General features: G+C 40.1%; 2 protein-coding genes across 4 annotated transcripts; both read left to right on the top strand.

Moving 5' to 3' along the window:
• The first annotated feature begins 329 nt into the window (after positions 1-329).
• On the top strand, positions 330-9,398 carry syngr2a (synaptogyrin 2a). The gene is made up of 4 exons (XM_056261948.1): positions 330-544; positions 2,476-2,713; positions 4,967-5,100; positions 8,964-9,398. The coding sequence occupies exons 1-4, from the start codon at positions 446-448 to the stop codon at positions 9,156-9,158; spliced, it is 666 nt and encodes a 221-aa protein (XP_056117923.1). The 5' UTR covers positions 330-445; the 3' UTR covers positions 9,159-9,398.
• A 1,621-nt stretch (positions 9,399-11,019) lies between these two features.
• Positions 11,020-18,842, top strand: cant1a (calcium activated nucleotidase 1a). Of its 3 annotated transcripts, XM_056261945.1 has the most exons (5): positions 11,033-11,160; positions 12,682-12,831; positions 14,127-14,782; positions 16,865-17,068; positions 18,370-18,842. In XM_056261945.1, the coding sequence occupies exons 3-5, from the start codon at positions 14,149-14,151 to the stop codon at positions 18,738-18,740; spliced, it is 1,209 nt and encodes a 402-aa protein (XP_056117920.1). In that variant the 5' UTR covers positions 11,033-11,160; positions 12,682-12,831; positions 14,127-14,148; the 3' UTR covers positions 18,741-18,842. The 3 variants fall into 3 exon arrangements, with proteins under 3 accessions (XP_056117919.1, XP_056117920.1, XP_056117921.1); XM_056261944.1 differs by lacking the exon at positions 12,682-12,831 and having other exon boundaries at positions 11,020-11,160; XM_056261946.1 differs by lacking the exon at positions 11,033-11,160 and having other exon boundaries at positions 12,723-12,875.
• Positions 18,843-19,417: the final 575 nt, after the last annotated feature.

Raw genomic sequence — 19,417 nt, 5'->3', positions numbered from 1 at the left:
TATGCTATTTTTAATTTTGTAATTTCATCTGAATATTAACATTTGTGAGATTTAATCAGTCAAAACAGTTTAATTTATCTAATTTTGTGTGTCTGGAAAGCAGTGATGACATTTCTATTATGTTGAATACCAAAGTTTGATAGATAGATAGATAGATAGATAGATAGATAGATAGATAGATAGATAGATAGATAGATAGATAGATAGATAGATAGATAGATAGATAGATAGATAGATAGATAGATAGATAGATAGATAGATAGATGCTATAACTAACTGACTGACTGCCTGTGGGAAAGTTCGCATTGACGTGACGTGTACTTCCTTGAAGGGCGGTGCACTACTTTCAGGAAACAAGTGTGAAAGTAAGTTTAGTATTATCACGCTGGACAGTTTGCCGAATCTGTCGGCAATAAAGACGGACTAGAGTCTCAGTAAAGCGGTCATGGAGTCGAGTGCTTACGGGGCTTCGCTGGCCGGTGGCGCCTTTGATTTCTGGAGCTTTATAAAGCAACCGCAGACTATCGCCAGGCTGTTCAGTTGGGTGAGATCAAAGTCATCGGTAGCTAATCGAGCTAGTGCTTCTGCTATATGAAAGTTTGTCATATTACTGCTGCTAGCTTCAGACTGTGATGTAGTTTAACAGTGTTTGTTCGCAAAACAAAATACTGCTGTCATAAGTTGCACAACACTGACCATATGGCAGCAGTTTGAGAGTTTGTTGTTGTGGTTTGCCTCGTCATGTGACTCGACAACACGGATAAAGTTATCGAGATGTCATGTCAACATTAGCTGAGCTCTAACGTTAACTTGGACGCAGCTAGCTTCTTTCTTTCTTTCTTTCTTTCTTTCTTTCTTTCTTTCTTTCTTTCTTTCTTTCTTTCTTTCTTTCTTTCTTTCTTTCTTTCTTTCTTTCTTTCTTTCAAAACAATTTATTACACTTATTTAGGCTATTCATCACAACCAGTGCAATCTAAACTGTATTTTATTACTTTTCCGTTGAAAAAGTTAAGGGATTACCCTTTCTGTAGTTTAATTCCAGTTACTTCTGATGTCATGCTTTAAAGTACATACATTTTAGTGGATTATACAGTGCATATTGTGAATTTAGCATCAAAATTGTTGAAATCTATGTTTTTAATGTCTCTTAATACACTCTGGTCAGTTCAGGAATGATTTATGCAATTTATATTATATGAAAGAATTTAAAGAGCAGTTTCATGTCCGTATTGTTCAACTGGTTGAGGTTGATGTGGGATTCAGAAAGTAATAAGCAATGAAATTCATTATATGAGAGAGTAATAAGTACAGTAATCTAAATGCACTTTTGAAGATGTAATTAATTAGTTTTTGGGAGTGAAGTACTAACACTGATCACAACTACTGTACGTTACATCTTACAGTGGCCCCCAATAACATTGCGACATTTTAGCCACACTTTAAAGTGCATGAATGCCAGTGCATTTTAAATATTGTTTTGAAAGTCACCATGAAATCAAAATTGAAAATTCTTATTTGTCTATGGAATATTAGGGGCTTTCGCAACGGGTAGTTATAGGAACTTGGTTATAGGAACTAGCCCACATGGTGGTTCCCCGCAAACTAATGGTTCCCGTAGGAGCGTTTTCCTGGTTGCATTCGCAGTGCTCAACTCGCAGTATTTATTAGTCAGTGACTTTTACCAAATTTACCCAAATAATAGTAATGCACTATTGCACACTAGCCTACTGTTCACAAGTTTGGGCTCTGTAAGATTTTTAATTCTCTTCTGCATTTATTTGATCAAAAATACAGTAAAACCTGTAATATTATTACAATTTAACATAGGCTATCTGTTTTCTATGTCATAGTAAACTGTAATTTATTCCTGTGATCAAAAGCTGAATTTTCAACATTTTCTTCATGATCCTTCATGATAAGAATTAAATTTAATATGCTGATTTCCGGCTCAAGAAACATTTCTTATTATTATCAATGTTGAAAACAGTTTCATATTTCTGTGGAAATCATGATACATTTAATGCAGAATTATTTGATGAACATAGCATTTATGAAATTTTTTCAACCATCCAATCAAGTCCCGCCCTACATTTGCTCTGGTTCCAGAATCAGATTCACTGTGTAACTCCTGTTTTATGAGAAAGATAGTACTTGTAAGCACACTTTTCATGCTAAATATTTCACAAAAAATTAGTTTACATTTTAATGGTTACATCTTTAGGCAGAAAGAATTGTAGATGCCCAAATGCTGGCATTACTGGCCTACTTCTGCTTTTGCTGTATGCTAATATACTCTATTGTGTGCTTTACCGTTTTTTTTTTTTTTTTTTTTTTTATAACCAAAGCAAACATCTTGTGAGACCGCCACGCCTTCACACACACAGTGTTGTTCTCTGTTATCTCTCAATAGCAGTTTCTTTGGTGTGCTGATTTGACGTGTTATTCTGACGTTGCCTCTTCTTCTTTCCCCCGCAGCTCTTCTCCGTAGTGGTGTTCGCTACCATCCTCTCTGAAGGCTACATCAATGAATCGACTAAACAGGACACTAAATGCATGTTCAATGGGAGTGACGGTGCTTGCAGCTATGGGATTGCTATCGGGATTATAGCTTTCCTGGCCTGTGTGGTCTTTATTATTCTGGATGCCCTCTTCCACCAGATAAGCAATGCCAAAGAGAGGAAATACATTGTCTCGGTTGATCTTGTTTTCTCTGGTAAGAAAGTAGTACAGGTTTTTTTTTCTTCTTATGATCGGTGTCTAAGAGCCACATATTTGCTTCGATCTAAAACCAAGTGAGCTTGAAAGCCCAGTTCACACCGCCAGCGACTTATAAAGCAACCTGAGTTCATTCATTTTCATTGAGTGAGCCGGCGACGATAACTATTGCCAACTAGATGTGGGCGACACGCCAAAGTTGAGACAAGTGTAACTTGAAGAAGACAACAGAGCTCAAGTAATCCCATGTACACTACCAGTCAAAAGTGTCGGATCGGTAAGATTTTTAATGTTTTTAAAAGAAGTCTCTTCTGCTCACCAAGGCTGCATTTATTTGATTAAAAATACAAAATAACAGTAATATTGTGAAATATTATTACAATTTAAAACAGCTGTTTTCTATGTGAATATATATATATATATATAGTAAAGTGAAATGTATTCCTGTGATCAAAGCTGAATTTTCAGCATCATTACTCCAGTCCAGAAAACAGTGATTTACATTTTTATTTCAGGATTCTTTGATGAATAGAAAGTTCAAGAGTACAGAATTTATCTGATATAGAAAGATATTGTAACATTAAACACTACTGTTCAAAAGTTTGGGCTCAGTAATCATTTTTATTTTATTTTTTGGGGGAAAGAAATAAAATAAATCAATACTTTTATTCATCAAGGATGAGTAAAGACATTTTTAATGTTACAAAAGATTATATTTCAGATAAAGGCTGTTCTTTTGAACTTTCTATTCATCAAAGAATCCTGAAAAAAACTGTTTTCAACATTGATAATAATAAAAAACCTTTCTTGATCATCAAATCATCATATTATACTGATTTCTGAAGGATCATGTGACCCTGAAGACTGGAGTAATGATGCTGAACATTCAGCTTTGATCACAGGAGTAAATTATATTTTACAATATATTCCAATAGAAGATTTTGTCATAATATTTCACTATATTTATATATATATATATTTTTTTATCAAATAAATGCAGCCTTGGTGAGCAGAAGAGACTTCTTTTAAAAACATTAAAAATCGTACTAATCCAAAACTTCTGACTGGTAGTGTACATCCAAATAGCCGTGTGTCGGACATTTTTCCTCCAGATTTCTAGCAGCATAACCACTGATTTAATGTCATAATAGCCATATTTCTGTTCCTCATGTACGCTTGTTCTTAAAGGGATAGTTACCCAAACATTTCAATTCTGTCATCATTTACTGATACCACATGAGAATTTTGTGTGTCGTCGATAGACAAATTAAGATATTTTTAATGAAATCTGAGAGGTTTCTGTCCCTCCATTGAAAGTCCACACAATTAAAACGTTAAAGATTCACAAAGATCATAAAGGTGTTCTCAAACTAATCCATATGAATCGAGTGGTTTAATCCAAGTCTTGTGGAGAGATGTGATCGATTTATATGAGGAACCGGTTTAATTTAGGGGTTTATTTGAATCATGTCGTTCCAAACCTATCAATACTTTGTCTTCGAAACACAAATTAAGATTTTTTAAAGAAATATTTTGAAATTGAAAGTCTAAACCAACCAAAACTTTGAAAGTTTTCGGAAAACGAATCCATATGAATCGAGTGGTTATTTCCAAGTCTTGTGAAAAGAAATGAAAATGTGGGTGTTTATTTGACCTTATCACTTTTTAGGATTAACGCACACACATAGAGCACATCAAATATGGTAAACATGGAAGCTCAAAAGTGTTCGTCACGCGCCGAAACAATCCTCATTAGTTCTCGCACAGTTCTTCGTTATGTTTGATGCGCTCTTGGATTTAGTTTACAATGTCTTGAACTTTTTGATGCGTCAAAGTTTTGGTTGCGTGGACTTTTTCAATGGATGGACAAAAACCTCTCAGGTTTCATTAAAAAAAGGGCACTGTATTTAAAAAAAAAAAGTGTTAATTAAATTATTTTTTAATACACTTTATTTTAAGGTGACGTAGTTACATTGTACTTACTCAAATAAACACTGAGTAACATTAATTAGCTACATGAACTTAGTTGCAGTTAGGGTAAGTTACTTGTAATTATGCATCATTTATTGTTAGTAATGTGTAACTACAGTAAGCTACCTTAATAAATAAAGTGTTACAGCAAATGAAGATATTTTAGGTATGTTTTGAAGATGAATGAAAGTCTTTTGTGTTTGGAATGACGTGAGGCTGAGTAATTGATTTCAGAATTGAATTGAATGACCGATAAAGCTTCTCTCCGTTCTCTCTTCAGCCCTGTGGACGTTCCTGTGGTTTGTGTGTTTCTGCGTCCTAGCCAGCAAGTGGACTAAAACTGTACAAATCGGCGTCCCAGCTGATGCAGCTCGAGCTGTGGTGGCCTTTTCCTTCTTCTCCACGTTCAGCTGGGTGAGCACATCTACTTTATTAAGGCTGCGACACACCGAGCGAACGTTAAAGAACTAGCGGCGACGAAAACTGACTGTGTTGTCGAATCTTGTTGGTCGTGTCTCTGGCAAAAAGCGGTCTCTCTCTTGAATCCAACACAGAAGTGACTTAAACTGCAGTTCATCGACTGGCCACTAGAGACAGGCTCCAAAAGAGAGTCAATCCCATAGACACCCATGTTAATATGTCCAACTTTACAGCTGAGAAAAATGTGTTTTCAGCCTGGTGCAAAAAGTGGTTTTGCCCTATAAAGCTAATTTTGCCCTTCATGAAAACTGTGAGGGGGATGATTTTTTTTATAACTAATCAGTTTAAATTAAATTGAGCCTTAAAGTTTTGGATAATTAAGAGCGTGGCCACTTGAGTGACAGGTGGATTGCCGCTGATGTCACTACTAGCCGTTTGCCTGCTGTCTGTTAGCGCCACGTCACCTCAGCTAATCCGCCTCTTTAGCGCCACGTCACCTCAGCTAATCCGCCTCTTTAGCGTCACGTCACCTCAGCTAATCCGCCTCTTTAGCGCCACGTCACCTCAGCTAATCCGCCTCTTTAGCGTCACGTCACCTCAGCTAATCCACCTCTTTAGCGTCACGCCACCTCAGCTAATCCGCCTCTTCAGCGTCACGTCACCTCAGCTAATCCGCCTCTTTAGCGTCACGTCACCTCAGCTAATCCGCCTCTTTAGCGTCACGCCACCTCAGCTAATCCGCCTCTTCAGCGTCACGTCACCTCAGCTAATCCGCCTCTTTAGCGTCACGTCACCTCAGCTAATCCGCCTCTTTAGCGTCACGTCACCTCAGCTAATCCACCTCTTTAGCGTCACGCCACCTCAGCTAATCCGCCTCTTCAGCGTCACGCCACCTCAGCTAATCCGCCTCTTTAGCGTCACGTCACCTCAGCTAATCCGCCTCTTTAGCGTCACGTCACCTCAGCTAATCCGCCTCTTTAGCGCCACGTCACCTCAGCTAATCCGCCTCTTTAGCGTCACGTCACCTCAGCTAATCCGCCTCTTTAGCGTCACGCCACCTCAGCTAATCCGCCTCTTCAGCGTCACGCCACCTCAGCTAATCCGCCTCTTTAGCGCCACGTCACCTCAGCTAATCCGCCTCTTTAGCGTCACGTCACCTCAGCTAATCCGCCTCTTTAGCGTCACGTCACCTCAGCTAATCCGCCTCTTTAGCGTCACGTCACCTCAGCTAATCCGCCTCTTTAGCGCCACGCCACCTCAGCTAATCCGCCTCTTTAGCGTCACGTCACCTCAGCTAATCCGCCTCTTTAGCGTCACGTCACCTCAGCTAATCCGCCTCTTTAGCGTCACGTCACCTCAGCTAGTCCGCCTCTTTAGCGTCACGCCACCTCAGCTAATCCGCCTCTTCAGCGTCACGCCACCTCAGCTAATCCGCCTCTTTAGCGTCACGTCACCTCAGCTAATCCGCCTCTTTAGCGCCACGTCACCTCAGCTAATCCGCCTCTTTAGCGTCACGTCACCTCAGCTAATCCGCCTCTTTAGCGTCACGTCACCTCAGCTAGTCCGCCTCTTTAGCGTCACGTCACCTCAGCTAATCGCCTCTTTAGCGTCACGTCACCTCAGCTAATCCGCCTCTTTAGCGCCACGTCACCTCAGCTAATCCGCCTCTTTAGCGTCATGTCACCTCAGCTAATCCGCCTCTTTAGCGTCACGTCACCTCAGCTAATCACTTCACCTCAGCTAATCCGCCTCTTTAGCGTCACGTCACCTCAGCTAATCCGCCTCTTTAGCGTCACGTCACCTCAGCTAATCCGCCTCTTTAGCGTCACGTCACCTCAGCTAGTCCGCCTCTTTAGCGTCACATCACCTCAGCTAGTCCGCCTCTTTAGCGTCACGTCACCTCAGCTAGTCCGCCTCTTTAGCGTCACGTCACCTCAGCTAATCCGCCTTTTTAGCGTCACGTCACCTCAGCTAATCCGCCTCTTTAGCGTCACGTCACCTCAGCTAATCCGCCTCTTTAGCGTCACGTCACCTCAGCTAGTCCGCCTCTTTAGCGTCACATCACCTCAGCTAATCCGCCTCTTTAGCGTCACGTCACCTCAGCTAATCCGCCTCTTCAGCGTCACCTCAGCTAATCCGCCTCTTCAGCGTCACGTCACCTCAGCTAGTCCGCCTCTTTAGCGTCACGTCACCTCAGCTAATCCGCCTCTTTAGCGTCACGTCACCTCAGCTAGTCCGCCTCTTTAGCGTCACATCACCTCAGCTAATCCGCCTCTTTAGCGTCACGTCACCTCAGCTAATCCGCCTCTTCAGCGTCACGCCACCTCAGCTAATCCGCCTCTTTAGCGTCACTTCACCTCAGCTAATCCGCCTCTTTAGCGTCACGTCACCTCAGCTAGTCCGCCTCTTTAGCGTCACATCACCTCAGCTAATCCGCCTCTTTAGCGTCACGTCACCTCAGCTAATCCGCCTCTTTAGCGTCACGTCACCTCAGCTAATCCGCCTCTTTAGCGCCACGTCACCTCAGCTAATCCGCCTCTTTAGCGTCACGTCACCTCAGCTAATCCGCCTCTTTAGCGTCACGTCACCTCAGCTAATCCGCCTCTTTAGCGTCACGTCACCTCAGCTAATCCGCCTCTTTAGCGTCACGTCACCTCAGCTAATCCGCCTCTTTAGCGTCACGTCACCTCAGCTAGTCCGCCTCTTTAGCGTCACATCACCTCAGCTAATCCGCCTCTTTAGCGCCACGTCACCTCAGCTAATCCGCATCGCTGCCCATTTTCGTTTTTCCGGGAGTGACGCGCCGCCAAGATGGCGACGGCCGGCTCCGGCCCACTTTGGGCTTCAAAAATGCTCTTCAGAAACCTATGGGTGACGTCACGCACACCACATCAATATTAAATATATATTATGTTAATATTGCAACAGGATGTAAACATATTCTTTTCAGCTGTAAAGTTTTAACATGGGGTGTTTATGAGATTGACTCTCTTTTTGGAGCCTGTCTCTAGTGGCCAGTCAATGTATTGCAGTTTAGGGGCCCTATCATACACCCGACGCTAGTTTTGACGCAGTTTTCATTTTCACTTCCTATAGATAAATAGGCTGCGCCATTGGCCAACTGAAACCTGGTCTAAAGTCAATGGCACAGTATTGTCTTTGTTATTTAAAGAGCGCCTTAGTAATATGTGCCTATAGGCGGGTCCACAACGCGTGTGCACTCTGCTTATTACACACACAGGGAACTGATTGCGCACAAATATTAAAAATAAAATAAAAGGATAACAATGTAAAAGATTAATATTGTGTATATAAAGATATGGTGGAATCCGGCTTGTCCCGTAGATGATCTGCACTCTTTAACCTCGAGCTCGAGCAGATCCGTTTCCTCTCGGGAGAAGCGTTCAGTCTATCCTCTTGCAAATTCCTCCATGTAAATAGCGAATCCGCCATGGCGTGAGCACAACTGGCTTTTAAAGGGAATGGGAGATTAGACTCTATTGCACGTTACGCCCAAAACACACCCATTACTCATTAAGAGAATAGGGACGACCCTTTTAGACCATGCACCAGGAGCATTGACCATTTGTCCTGTCGTTAAACTAGCAAAAGTGGATTCGCACACGCCCTAAGTGCACTTGTGCCGTGCGCTTTAGACTATGCGCTTACATCGTTAAAATAAGGGCCCTAAGCCACTTCAGGGCTTCAAGAGATTCAAGAGGATTCAAGAGAAGGAGAGACCGGAAGGAAAACACTGGTTCGGTGACCGGTAACTGTGCCTTTAGACGTCCTGTTGCTGCCTGATGGCCTCACTGTACACTTGATTAACTGAAACAAACCCATCCTTCTTTCTCTAGGGACTGCTTACTGTGTTCGCGTTTCGACGCTACCGCCAAGGGTTGGCCGAAGTCGGACTCGGCTACAACGACCCCGTCAGTGACCACACGTCCCCGTACCCCTCCGCCTATGCCGGAGCTCCAGAGGGTTACCAGCAGTCCCCGTTCGCCCCCGCCTCCGCGGGAGAGAGCGCCTATCAGCCGCCAGCGTACTGAGGGCATTTTAACACGTCTCAAAGGCTCACCTGTGTGGACGCATTCACGCGCTCCGCACCGTTTTTTCCTTTTCCATAAGAGTTTAAATTGTGACCTGGGATTGACACTTGGTGTGCTTTGCAAGTGTGTATTTTCATGTTTGAAAAAGTTATTTATTTTTTATGTAGTTTGGATGCGAATGCTAAACTTAACCCTGAGTGCAAACATTCTTTGCACTTTTTTTTTTTCTCCCCCAAATTCGATTCTACACCAGCTGCCATTTTTACATCAATTAAACATAAAGTTGCTTAATACACAATCACATAATCTTTACCATAACTCCTTAAAGGTATGTTTGTTTCCATACCGCATTTAAACAACTGAAAGTGAACAGACTCTGTGTGCCAAAATGCATTACCACAATGAAGTAATTCCTTAAAAACACAGCGTTGCCATACATCACATTTGTTGAAAAGTATGCACTAAATCTATTGCCAAATGTCTTCATTAACTGAGGCTGGAATAGATAACTGATGAATAGTTAGATTGATGTTGTGAGGTAGGAAATGATAAACTACTGTAAACACGTGCTTTAATTTTTATTTGTGACAGACTATAGGCTTTGTGTGGATAAGCCTTATTTTTGTAAACTGAGTTTTGAAGTGTTAAACAATCATAAAATGTAATATTGTTGAGGACTTCTAGCAGTTTGCCTTCAAAATGTGCTCTTTATGTCAGGCCAAATTCACTGCAAGATGTCTACCTCTTCCTATTGAAATTGTGCCTTGTTTTGAAATTAATATCTAGGAATTGAAATTTGTTTCAACATTGACTGTTTTAGAACGAGTTTTTTTTTTTTTACGGTTCTCTTCATTTTCCTAAAATTAACAAAGAAAAACTAGAATTTATCTAAGTTGACCACTAAATCGAAACGTTTTTCAATCTCTCTGTGTTTTGCTTAAGGTAGTGACGTTTCCTTTATTTTATTTTCACAGTTCTGTCATAGCACATAGTAATTTTGTCTTTCTGTTGATTTTCTTTGCAACTGTTATTGTAACAGCAGTTATTGCAACACTCTCTCTCTTTTTTTGTAAGGAAATGCTGTGCAATAAACAGTTGATTCTTTCTGTTAACAAATATCAAAGACTTGAGTTGAAATGACGCACTTATACACTATATGCACCACGTACTCAACTGTGTAGTGTATCAATTTTAAGTTTTATTTTGTCTTTCAATATTGGAGTCTGGTGCCCCTCCCCGTTAAACGTATATCTAAATATGTTAATATTTAAAATGTAAATGCACTTTGCTCTTAAGTGGGGCATTTCCCCTCATAATACCCTACAACGTATTGCATGTCTGTAAAATTACTGTTAAAAAAATGAAACTTGTGCATTAATATTTTTATGTTAAGCCTAAAGTTTCACAACTAAAATCTAAATATATAATTAATTATTAAATGCTAGTATGCATTGATCAGAGAGGTCTCAATCTCAAACAAACTACTCTATTAGCTATCCAAGGTTAGCATGTTCAAGTTATTATAGCCCCTGCTGGTAGATGCCTTGAGTTGCATTATTATAACAATGAATTTAGTGGAGAAATTAAATGCATATTTCTCCACAAAATTCATGACAATAAATTCAGGTTAATAATACTGTAGTTGTGATTAAAGAAAGCCATACACAGTTTGTAATGAGGGTGTGATGAACTTTTTATTACACTCCTGGCACCTTTTTTGTGCACTTTTTCTTATTTTACTGATTACATAATTCGACGTGTGTCTTAAAGCATTGCTATAAATGCAAATGTATCGTTCTATTTCAAGCATTTATGCGTAAAATGTACGCAAGTATGAGCGGAAAGAACTGGTTCGAGGCGAGCGCGCCCCCGAATGCGGAAGTGCACGGGTCGCGCGCACTGCTGAATGGACCCGTGAGGAACCAGAGTTCACGAGTCGCGATTTAAACTGATCATCAAGTCCATTCACTGGTTCATTTCCATCCTTGTCTTCCACTCGACAGTAAGTAAAGTCCGCTTTCAAACACTTTCAGCTCTAGAGGACGACAACACTACTGTGTTCATGCAGAAGCTCGGTTTAAATCTAGACATTGCACTGTAATGTGGGCCAAGCAAACAGTGACTTTGTGAAATAAAATGCAAATTAATTAAAATAGAGAAATACCTTAACTGTAAATGACGTTTGAAAGCCATTCCTTTAAAGGCAATGTTTTCATATAAGATTCATATAATATGAATATGTGTGATAGCTGTAAATGTTGGGATAGCTCTTGTTAAATGTTTTTTATAACTACTTGTAGCGCATTTAGAACAGATATTTGACCGAACAGGTAAGTAAATATAATTGTATAATAATAATGTGTTTTATCTTTGTTTAATAAATGTCAGATTGATTCAGGAAGATAAGCAGGACCTCTGATTGGTCCAGCATTTTATGTTTACATCACGTGATTAAAGATTTTGGTTGTATTTTTGTACTATTAAATCTATAAATAGCTACTTGTTTGTATTTTTGTATTGTTAAATCCTTAAATAGATAGCTCACGGACACGGTACAAATCCTAGTCCTTGACTAGCTTTCATTCTTTAACTGATAAAACTGTATTTATTTGTGGTTTTATACGACGTTACTGCTGAATTATCCAAGAACTGTCTTAGTTGGAGAGAATCTAAACAAATAATGAAATGATAAATTAAAAATTACATGCTGCTGAATGTCTGGACTCTCCATTACATACATCTACACATCTTATTTTAAATTTTGCCACACAACCATAACACATAACCAAGAAACACTTAGAAATACAGGTAAAACAATGTATTTAAAACATTAAGAACATACAATTTGTGAGAAATAAACCGAACACATGCCATCTGATGCAGAGTTTATTGGCCGAGTTATATTTGATCTCTAAATAAATCGATTGCTATTTGTGGACAAAGACCAACATGAGAGTCACGGTCAGTCATCAAATAAAGGGAAACTAAATGCAATACAAATCAATATTTTGCAGTTTTGTTGAACCCTTATCTTTGTGATCAGATACGCAAAATGCGGTCATTGCCAAAGGTTTAGAAAAGCAAAGAGTGTTTTGAACTTGCCCAGTTTTGAACAAGAATTGATGACAATCCTGAGTTAATAATATCTGTAATTTTAACTACAGTTAGCCACAATTTTTTTTATGAAATAATTTAGAATATGAAGGGACACGTGATGTTATACAATACCATTCATTTGAACAATTATGCAGAGTAATAAAAAAAAAAGCTTCAATAGGTCATTTACAGCATTTCCTTTGTCCATGTATATTAAGAGAAGTCATTTTTTTAGACTTTCAGTTGTTAAATATTAACATTTCAGATAAACAACTTGTTAACAGACTAGATTCCTCAGGTATAGTCCTTTGTGGTCTGTATTGCTGGGGTGATGCACATTACAAACTTATAAATAAGACCAGGGCTGCTGCTAACAACTATTTTAAAGTGAGAATTGTGGCAAACTGACTAGCTGGTTTCACATCAGAGCTGTGGTGTATCCAGCTGCACCTGTTTTCATCCTGTTTGCCTACCGTCCGTTCGCCAAGCCACTCCTTACCTCCACGTCAACATTGCTCATTTCCTACGCAAAGTGTTTCCGTGGCCTCAGTGGATCCTGTCAGAGTTTGACAAGCTGGTGAGTGTCTGGTGCTTTGGGTCCAAAAAATGGTTGTGTCTTAGGTAGGACTGTTTTAACACTTGCTTGTAATTTTTGCTATTAATGTAACCGTCTGTTTTTAAGCCTTTAAGCTTAGAAAAAATACCTTTTTGAGAATCTACCGGATTATATTTGTTGTTTAGAAACTTAAGAAGAGGAGTAATGCAGGAGAGATTGAAATAGCCATCTGTATATTTCTAACCTTTGCTCCTGTTTGCGTCAAAGAATAAAGTGGCTAAGACTGATCGTTAAAGGAAGAAACAAGGTTGCTAAACGGGTTTGTCACAGAGGAGGGGAAAGGGGATTAAAAACTAAAACTAAACACGAGTTTCTTGTTTATGCAGTAGTATTATTCAGTAACGTGATGTAGTTGAGTGTGACGGAAAAAGAGGCGAGGGTCTCTACAAAATGCCTGTTAAGTAATGTGCTTCCATGGAGATCAGGATCTTGCATCAGCCTGAAGGGGTTTATTCTGTGATAACAATCGGCTGGATGTACATCATCCCGCTTATTACACGGCTAATTGCCACATAGTAAATAATTAGACATCAAATATTGACCTTGAGTTGACATTTTTTTTATTAGCTCTTTAAACACAAAGCTTCTGTGGAGCAAGCAGTTGCTAGCAAGCGGCAAGTTCAAACGGACATTTAAGGGATCATAGCACTTATTACACAGCATTTCGTCACATAAATAATTATGGAGATAAGAGATTGATTTGAGATTAAACCGTTTTACAATCATACCTGTTTGTTATCGTATAATCCATTAGTGTACAAAACAATCGTCACAAAATGGCAGCGGCTGCATTTGTATGAAAGAGATTGAGTCTGCGATAACCGGATGACATAATTAATTAACTGTACAGAAAATATTGATTTGAGATTCAATGTTTTATTAGCTCACCAAACTCAAAACTTCCACGAGGAAAAATGTTTCCTGGCAAACGTGTAGCACAGATTTCAGTAACCCGGATGAGCCCGTGTTATCAGTTTTTACCAGGGAATAACATACCGCTGGATGGAGCGATTGACCAATCAGAATCAAGTATCCCACAGAGCCGTGTAATAATACCTGGTAATGGTACATGTGCGTCTTGACTGATCACTTGGTCCACCAAAAATGCAGCGTAACACCGGTTGAAAACAGGCTTTCTCTCTCACTCACTCGATGTCTGGGATATTGTACATATTTTGCGTGCCTAAAAGTCTGTATAAGTGTCATGTTACACTCTACTAACTAACACTAACTAGACTCTCTGTTTTTCTGTGTAGGTGTGGCTGCCGTCCCTCCCTAATGCCTGTTTCTCCAGGCTATGCACTTCTAAACCATAATGAGCCTATGAACTCTCTGCGCATCTCTGTTGGAGGGCTCCCAATGCTGGCTTCCATGACCAACACCACAGACCCCCGCTTCCGCATCAAATGGAGAGCCATTGTGGTGGTAGCATCAGCGCTAACCCTCGTCCTCCTCATCTACATGCAGCTTTTACCCTTTCACCCCCATCCTAGATATGGCTCAAAGTTAAACCATCATGAGGTGAGAGCGGAGGACCGCTACAATGACACGTACCCCCTCAGTCCACCAGAGCGCACGGCCCAGGGCACGCGCTACCGGATAGGGGTCATTGCCGACCTGGACACAAACTCGCTCAGTGACAAGAAGCTGACCTGGTTTAGCTACATGCTAAAGGGTCACCTCCTGGTGTCGGAGAGTGGAGATACGGTGGCTGTCGAATGGGATCAGGAAAGGGTGGTCTTGGAAAGCCACCTGGCAGAGAAGGGTCGGGGCATGGAGCTCTCCGAATTAGTGGTGTTTAATGGCAAACTGTACAGCGTGGATGATCGTACGGGCGTAGTATATAACATAGAAGGACTTAAGGCGGTGCCCTGGGTTATACTTCCAGATGGGGATGGCTCTGTTTCAAAAGGTTAGTGCTTCTATAGTACCTTTTTTTTTTTCCCACCAAAATGGTGCTGTTACCGGGACCGCTCTCAGATCCATCCAGAGTGTCCACGGACTTGAGAGCATTGAGAATGAATACTTTTAATCTGCCCCCAAACAAACATGCATTGCTGTTTATGTTTGACTCAAATTTTGAGGAAATAAATTAAAGTGCCCCTATTATGCTATTTTAAAGGTTCCAAATTTTATTTTGGAGTCTCCTACGATAGGTTTACATGCATTCAAGGTCTGATTGGTCAAATGACTAAGTCTGATGTGATCGGTCTACTCTGCTCTGATTGGTCAGATGACTCAATGATTTGTCTACTCTGATGTGATTGGTCAGATGACTCAATGATTGGTGTACTCTGCTCTGATTGGTCAGATGACTCAATGATTGGTGTGCTCTGCTCTGATTGGTCAGATGACTCAATGATTGGTGTACTCTGCTCTGATTGGTCAGATGACTCAATGATTGGTGTACTCTGCTCTGATTGGTCAGATGACTCAATGCTTGGTCTACTCTGCTCTGATTGGTCAGGTGACTCAATGATTGGTGTACTCTGCTCTGATTGGTCAGATGACTCAATGCTTGGTCTACTCTGCTCTGATTGGTCAGGTGACTCAATGATTGGTGTACTCTGCTCTGATTGGTCAGATGACTCAATGATTGGTCTACTCTGCTCTGATTGGTCAGATGACTCAATGATTTGTCTACTCTGATGTGATTGGTCAGATGACTCAATGATTGGTGTACTCTGCTCTGATTGGTTAGATGACTCAATGATTGGTGTGCTCTGCTCTGATTGGTCAGATGACTCAATGATTGGTGTACTCTGCTCTGATTGGTCAGATGACTCAATGATTGGTGTACTCTGCTCTGATTGGTCAGATGACTCAATGCTTGGTCTACTCTGCTCTGATTGGTCAGGTGACTCAATGATTGGTGTACTCTGCTCTGATTGGTCAGATGACTCAATGATTGGTCTACTCTGATCTGATTGGTCAGATGACTCAATGATTTGTCTACTCTGATGTGATTGGTCAGATGACTCAATGATTGGTGTACTCTGCTCTGATTGATCAGATGACTCAATGATTGGTCTACTCTGCTCTGATTGGTCAGATGACTCAATGATTGATCTACTCTGCTCTGATTGGTCAGATGACTCAATGATTTGTCTACTCTGATGTGATTGGTCAGATGACTCAATGATTGGTGTACTCTGCTCTGATTGGTCAGATGACTCAATGATTGGTGTACTCTGCTCTGATTGGTCAGATGACTCAATGATTGGTCTACTCTGCTCTGATTGGTCAGATGACTCAATGATTGGTGTACTCTGCTCTGATTGGTCAGATGACTCAATGATTGGTGTACTCTGCTCTGATTGGTCAGATGACTCAATGATTGATCTACTCTGCTCTGATTGGTCAGATGACTCAATGATTGGTCTACTCTGCTGTAATTGTTTAAACAGCCCAGTCTATTGTAATTGGTCAACCACTTACAGTGCATGTCAGCAACCAAACGGCCATTACCATATCTCAATTTCAGCTCTTCCTCAGCAATCGTACACACAGTGATACGAACAGTAACGAAGTTCCTTTTCATTTGGAAGTGCATCAAAGTGGGTTTACTTTCGCAGTGCAGAAAACAGCATCTTCTCGACATGTCAACAGCATGAAAGGGTTGGTCAAAGTAGACATTGTCTGCGGCCAGCCAGTGAAGAATATAATCACGGATGACTCCTTTCAGGCAGTTCAGAATCAGTTCTGTCTTTTAAATGAGACATTAACTTAATTTATTGTGCACTTTGATCTTTGAAACTTTGCAGACCTTAGACATACACAAATAACTAAATTACACACCGCATGAAAGGTACATTCCAAAAAAGCATAATCGGGGCATTTTAATTTACCACCCTTAAGCCACCATGAGCTGACTTTAGTGTAATGGTCAGAAACTACTGAAATATATGTAAAATAATTAATCAAATTCAAAGCAATCAATTTACATGATATCTGATTTCAGTTGTGATTTCTTCTTTGGCGTTCTCTTACACAGGGTTTAAGGCAGAGTGGCTTGCAGTGAAGGACGAGCATCTATATGTGGGGGGTTTGGGGAAGGAGTGGACCACCACCAATGGAGAGGTGCTGAATGACAATCCCGAGTGGGTGAAAGTGGTGGGAATCCACGGAGATGTACAGCACCACAACTGGGTTCCTAAGTACAACTCTCTCCGCAGAGCGGCAGGCATCAGTCCGCCCGGTGAGCGGCAGCCATTCACTCACATGCAGTGTGTGTTTGTAGCGAGCAGTCAATATTGTTATGCTTGGTATTTTAAAAGTGACATTGATCTCTCAAGAACTTCTGTGTTAAGAGCTCTTATAGTTTTAACCCTCTGGTGCTCTTTGCGTGTCGGTCAAAAATGACAAATTTTTGTCAATGAAATGAATGTACTATATTTTAGTTTGATAATGTTTTTTATTTAATGTTTTGTATTTTATGGGGAATTTTTATACTTAATTAAATTTACGCTGTTTTTATAATCCATTCATTCACTTTTTGAGCATAGACCTGAAAGTTAAATTTCCAACTTAAACTGTCGTAATTCTAGAATGCTTTAGAGCACAGACTTACGTATTCAAAGACGAAACTTGGCAGATTATTGCTGAGGTGAAAAAAGTTTTATAGAGTAACAGAATTTTACGTAAATTGTTATGAAAAATGCATAAAAATAACTTTTTCAATTTATATATTAAATGTATAATTCCAAAATCACGTTTTACTCTGCAAGAAAATCAAAGCCATAAATCTAAACAAGTTGTGTATCAAGCTTGATATCTTAAAAAATGAGCTTTCAGTAAGACTTTGTTTGGCTGCAGTACCATAAGTTTTCACTAGATAAAATTAGTCTCCCATTCATTTTCAATTCGCTCATTTTTGACCGCGAGGAGCACAAGTGTGACTATATTTTACAGGACCATTTAACCTGTTCGAATCATGTCCATGATTTTTTTGTGTGTTCACATAGCAAGTGCCAAAACCTTTACCAAGTTTCGTACCATTCTGATGAAAAAAACAACAACTTAAAATTAGCCAATTCCGATGAAGAAAAAAATTCAGAAAAATCTAAACTTAACATTTTTCATTAAAAAATGACCGAAGAGCACCAGAACCAAAACTTAATTTTCCACTTTCCGTTTCAAGTGGACAGGGAAGTGGCTTTTGGCCAATTTGGTTTTATTAGTCTTACTAAATATAATTGATTTAACAGCGTTCCTAATTTAATAAAAAAAAAATTACACTGGACTACACTCATTATTGTTGAATAATGAAAGTTAGAATATATTTGTATAGAACATCAGGCTTTAGTGTCTCCGAAAGATCAAGGAAAATGTAATCCCATGTGTTGTAAACCCTTTATTGTTCAGGAAAATAGGCTTAATAATTAAAAATTAATAATTTTAGGGTAAAATATGGCTTGTATGACACAGGCTTGAGAGATTCTCTTAGATTAAATGCTCCATGTCCAGTCCCTGCTCATTTCCTCTCTGTGGTCATCTCAGGGTACCTCATACACGAGTCTGCAGCCTGGAGCGACACATTGCAGCGCTGGTTCTTCTTGCCGCGGCGTGCTAGCAGCGAGCGCTACGACGAGACGGCAGATGAGCGTCGCGCCACCAACCTAATGCTCAGCTGCTCCCCAGACTTCCAGGACATTAAAGCGAGAAGCGTTGGGCCCCTGAACCCTACACATGGCTTTTCGTCCTTCAAGTTTGTCCCCAACACAGACGACCAGATTATTGTTGCCCTGAAGTCTGAGGAGGATGCTGGGAAAATTGCCTCTTACATTGTGGCATTCACCCTGGACGGCCGAATCTTGCTTCCTGAAACTAAGATTGGAGATGTGAAGTATGAAGGACTTGAATTCATTTAGTGTGAAAGGGATTGTCTGGAAGTAAATACGTGCCAAGGACTGGTAAATACCTTCGTCTAGATGATGGACATCTAGAAGTGGACATTGAGGTGTCTTTAGGTTGAAATAGTTCAATGACGTTTGAATAATGCCAACTGACTATTGGCAGACATTGCTTAAAATGTGGTTGTGGTGGCTATAGAGACTGAAGAAATTAGGACATGTTGACTCTTTAATTGTTTTGAGAGACTTATCTGAGCCTTCATCAAGAGTTTTTTATTTCTTTGGGGGTTTTTTCACTACCATTTTCAGCAATGACCTATAATGGTTTCACGCCAGTACTGTACTTACAGTGTAATGAATGTAACCGAATGAAGTGAAGTGATAGACTATAGTATATGGATAAAACAGTTTACTCTACACACATTATTGTGGTTGCCATGTGGTCTTGTGAATGTTTTTTTAATGATGCACTGTTTTTTTACTTTATTGATCAATCTTAAGAATTTCAGCTACTTTAAAAAACAAACTGATCCGTCACAAATGATGAATGTTATTTTTCATTAATGCGCCACAGCTATTTATTTGTTGTTGCTGTTTTTTCTTCTTCCTGAAAACAACAGATTGAAGGTTTTTAAGAAAGCTATTTTGTTTGATGTCAATAGGCTGTCCCAGTCAACATTTCCATGTGGGTTTTT

Source organism: Rhinichthys klamathensis, unplaced genomic scaffold, assembly GCF_029890125.1.
Source record: "Rhinichthys klamathensis goyatoka isolate OS25496 unplaced genomic scaffold, OSU_Roscu_1.1 h1tg000189l_1, whole genome shotgun sequence".
Classification (NCBI taxonomy): Eukaryota; Metazoa; Chordata; class Actinopteri; order Cypriniformes; family Leuciscidae; genus Rhinichthys; species Rhinichthys klamathensis.
Note: the sequence above shows the minus strand (reverse complement) of the source record. Positions and strands in the feature narration are given on the sequence as shown.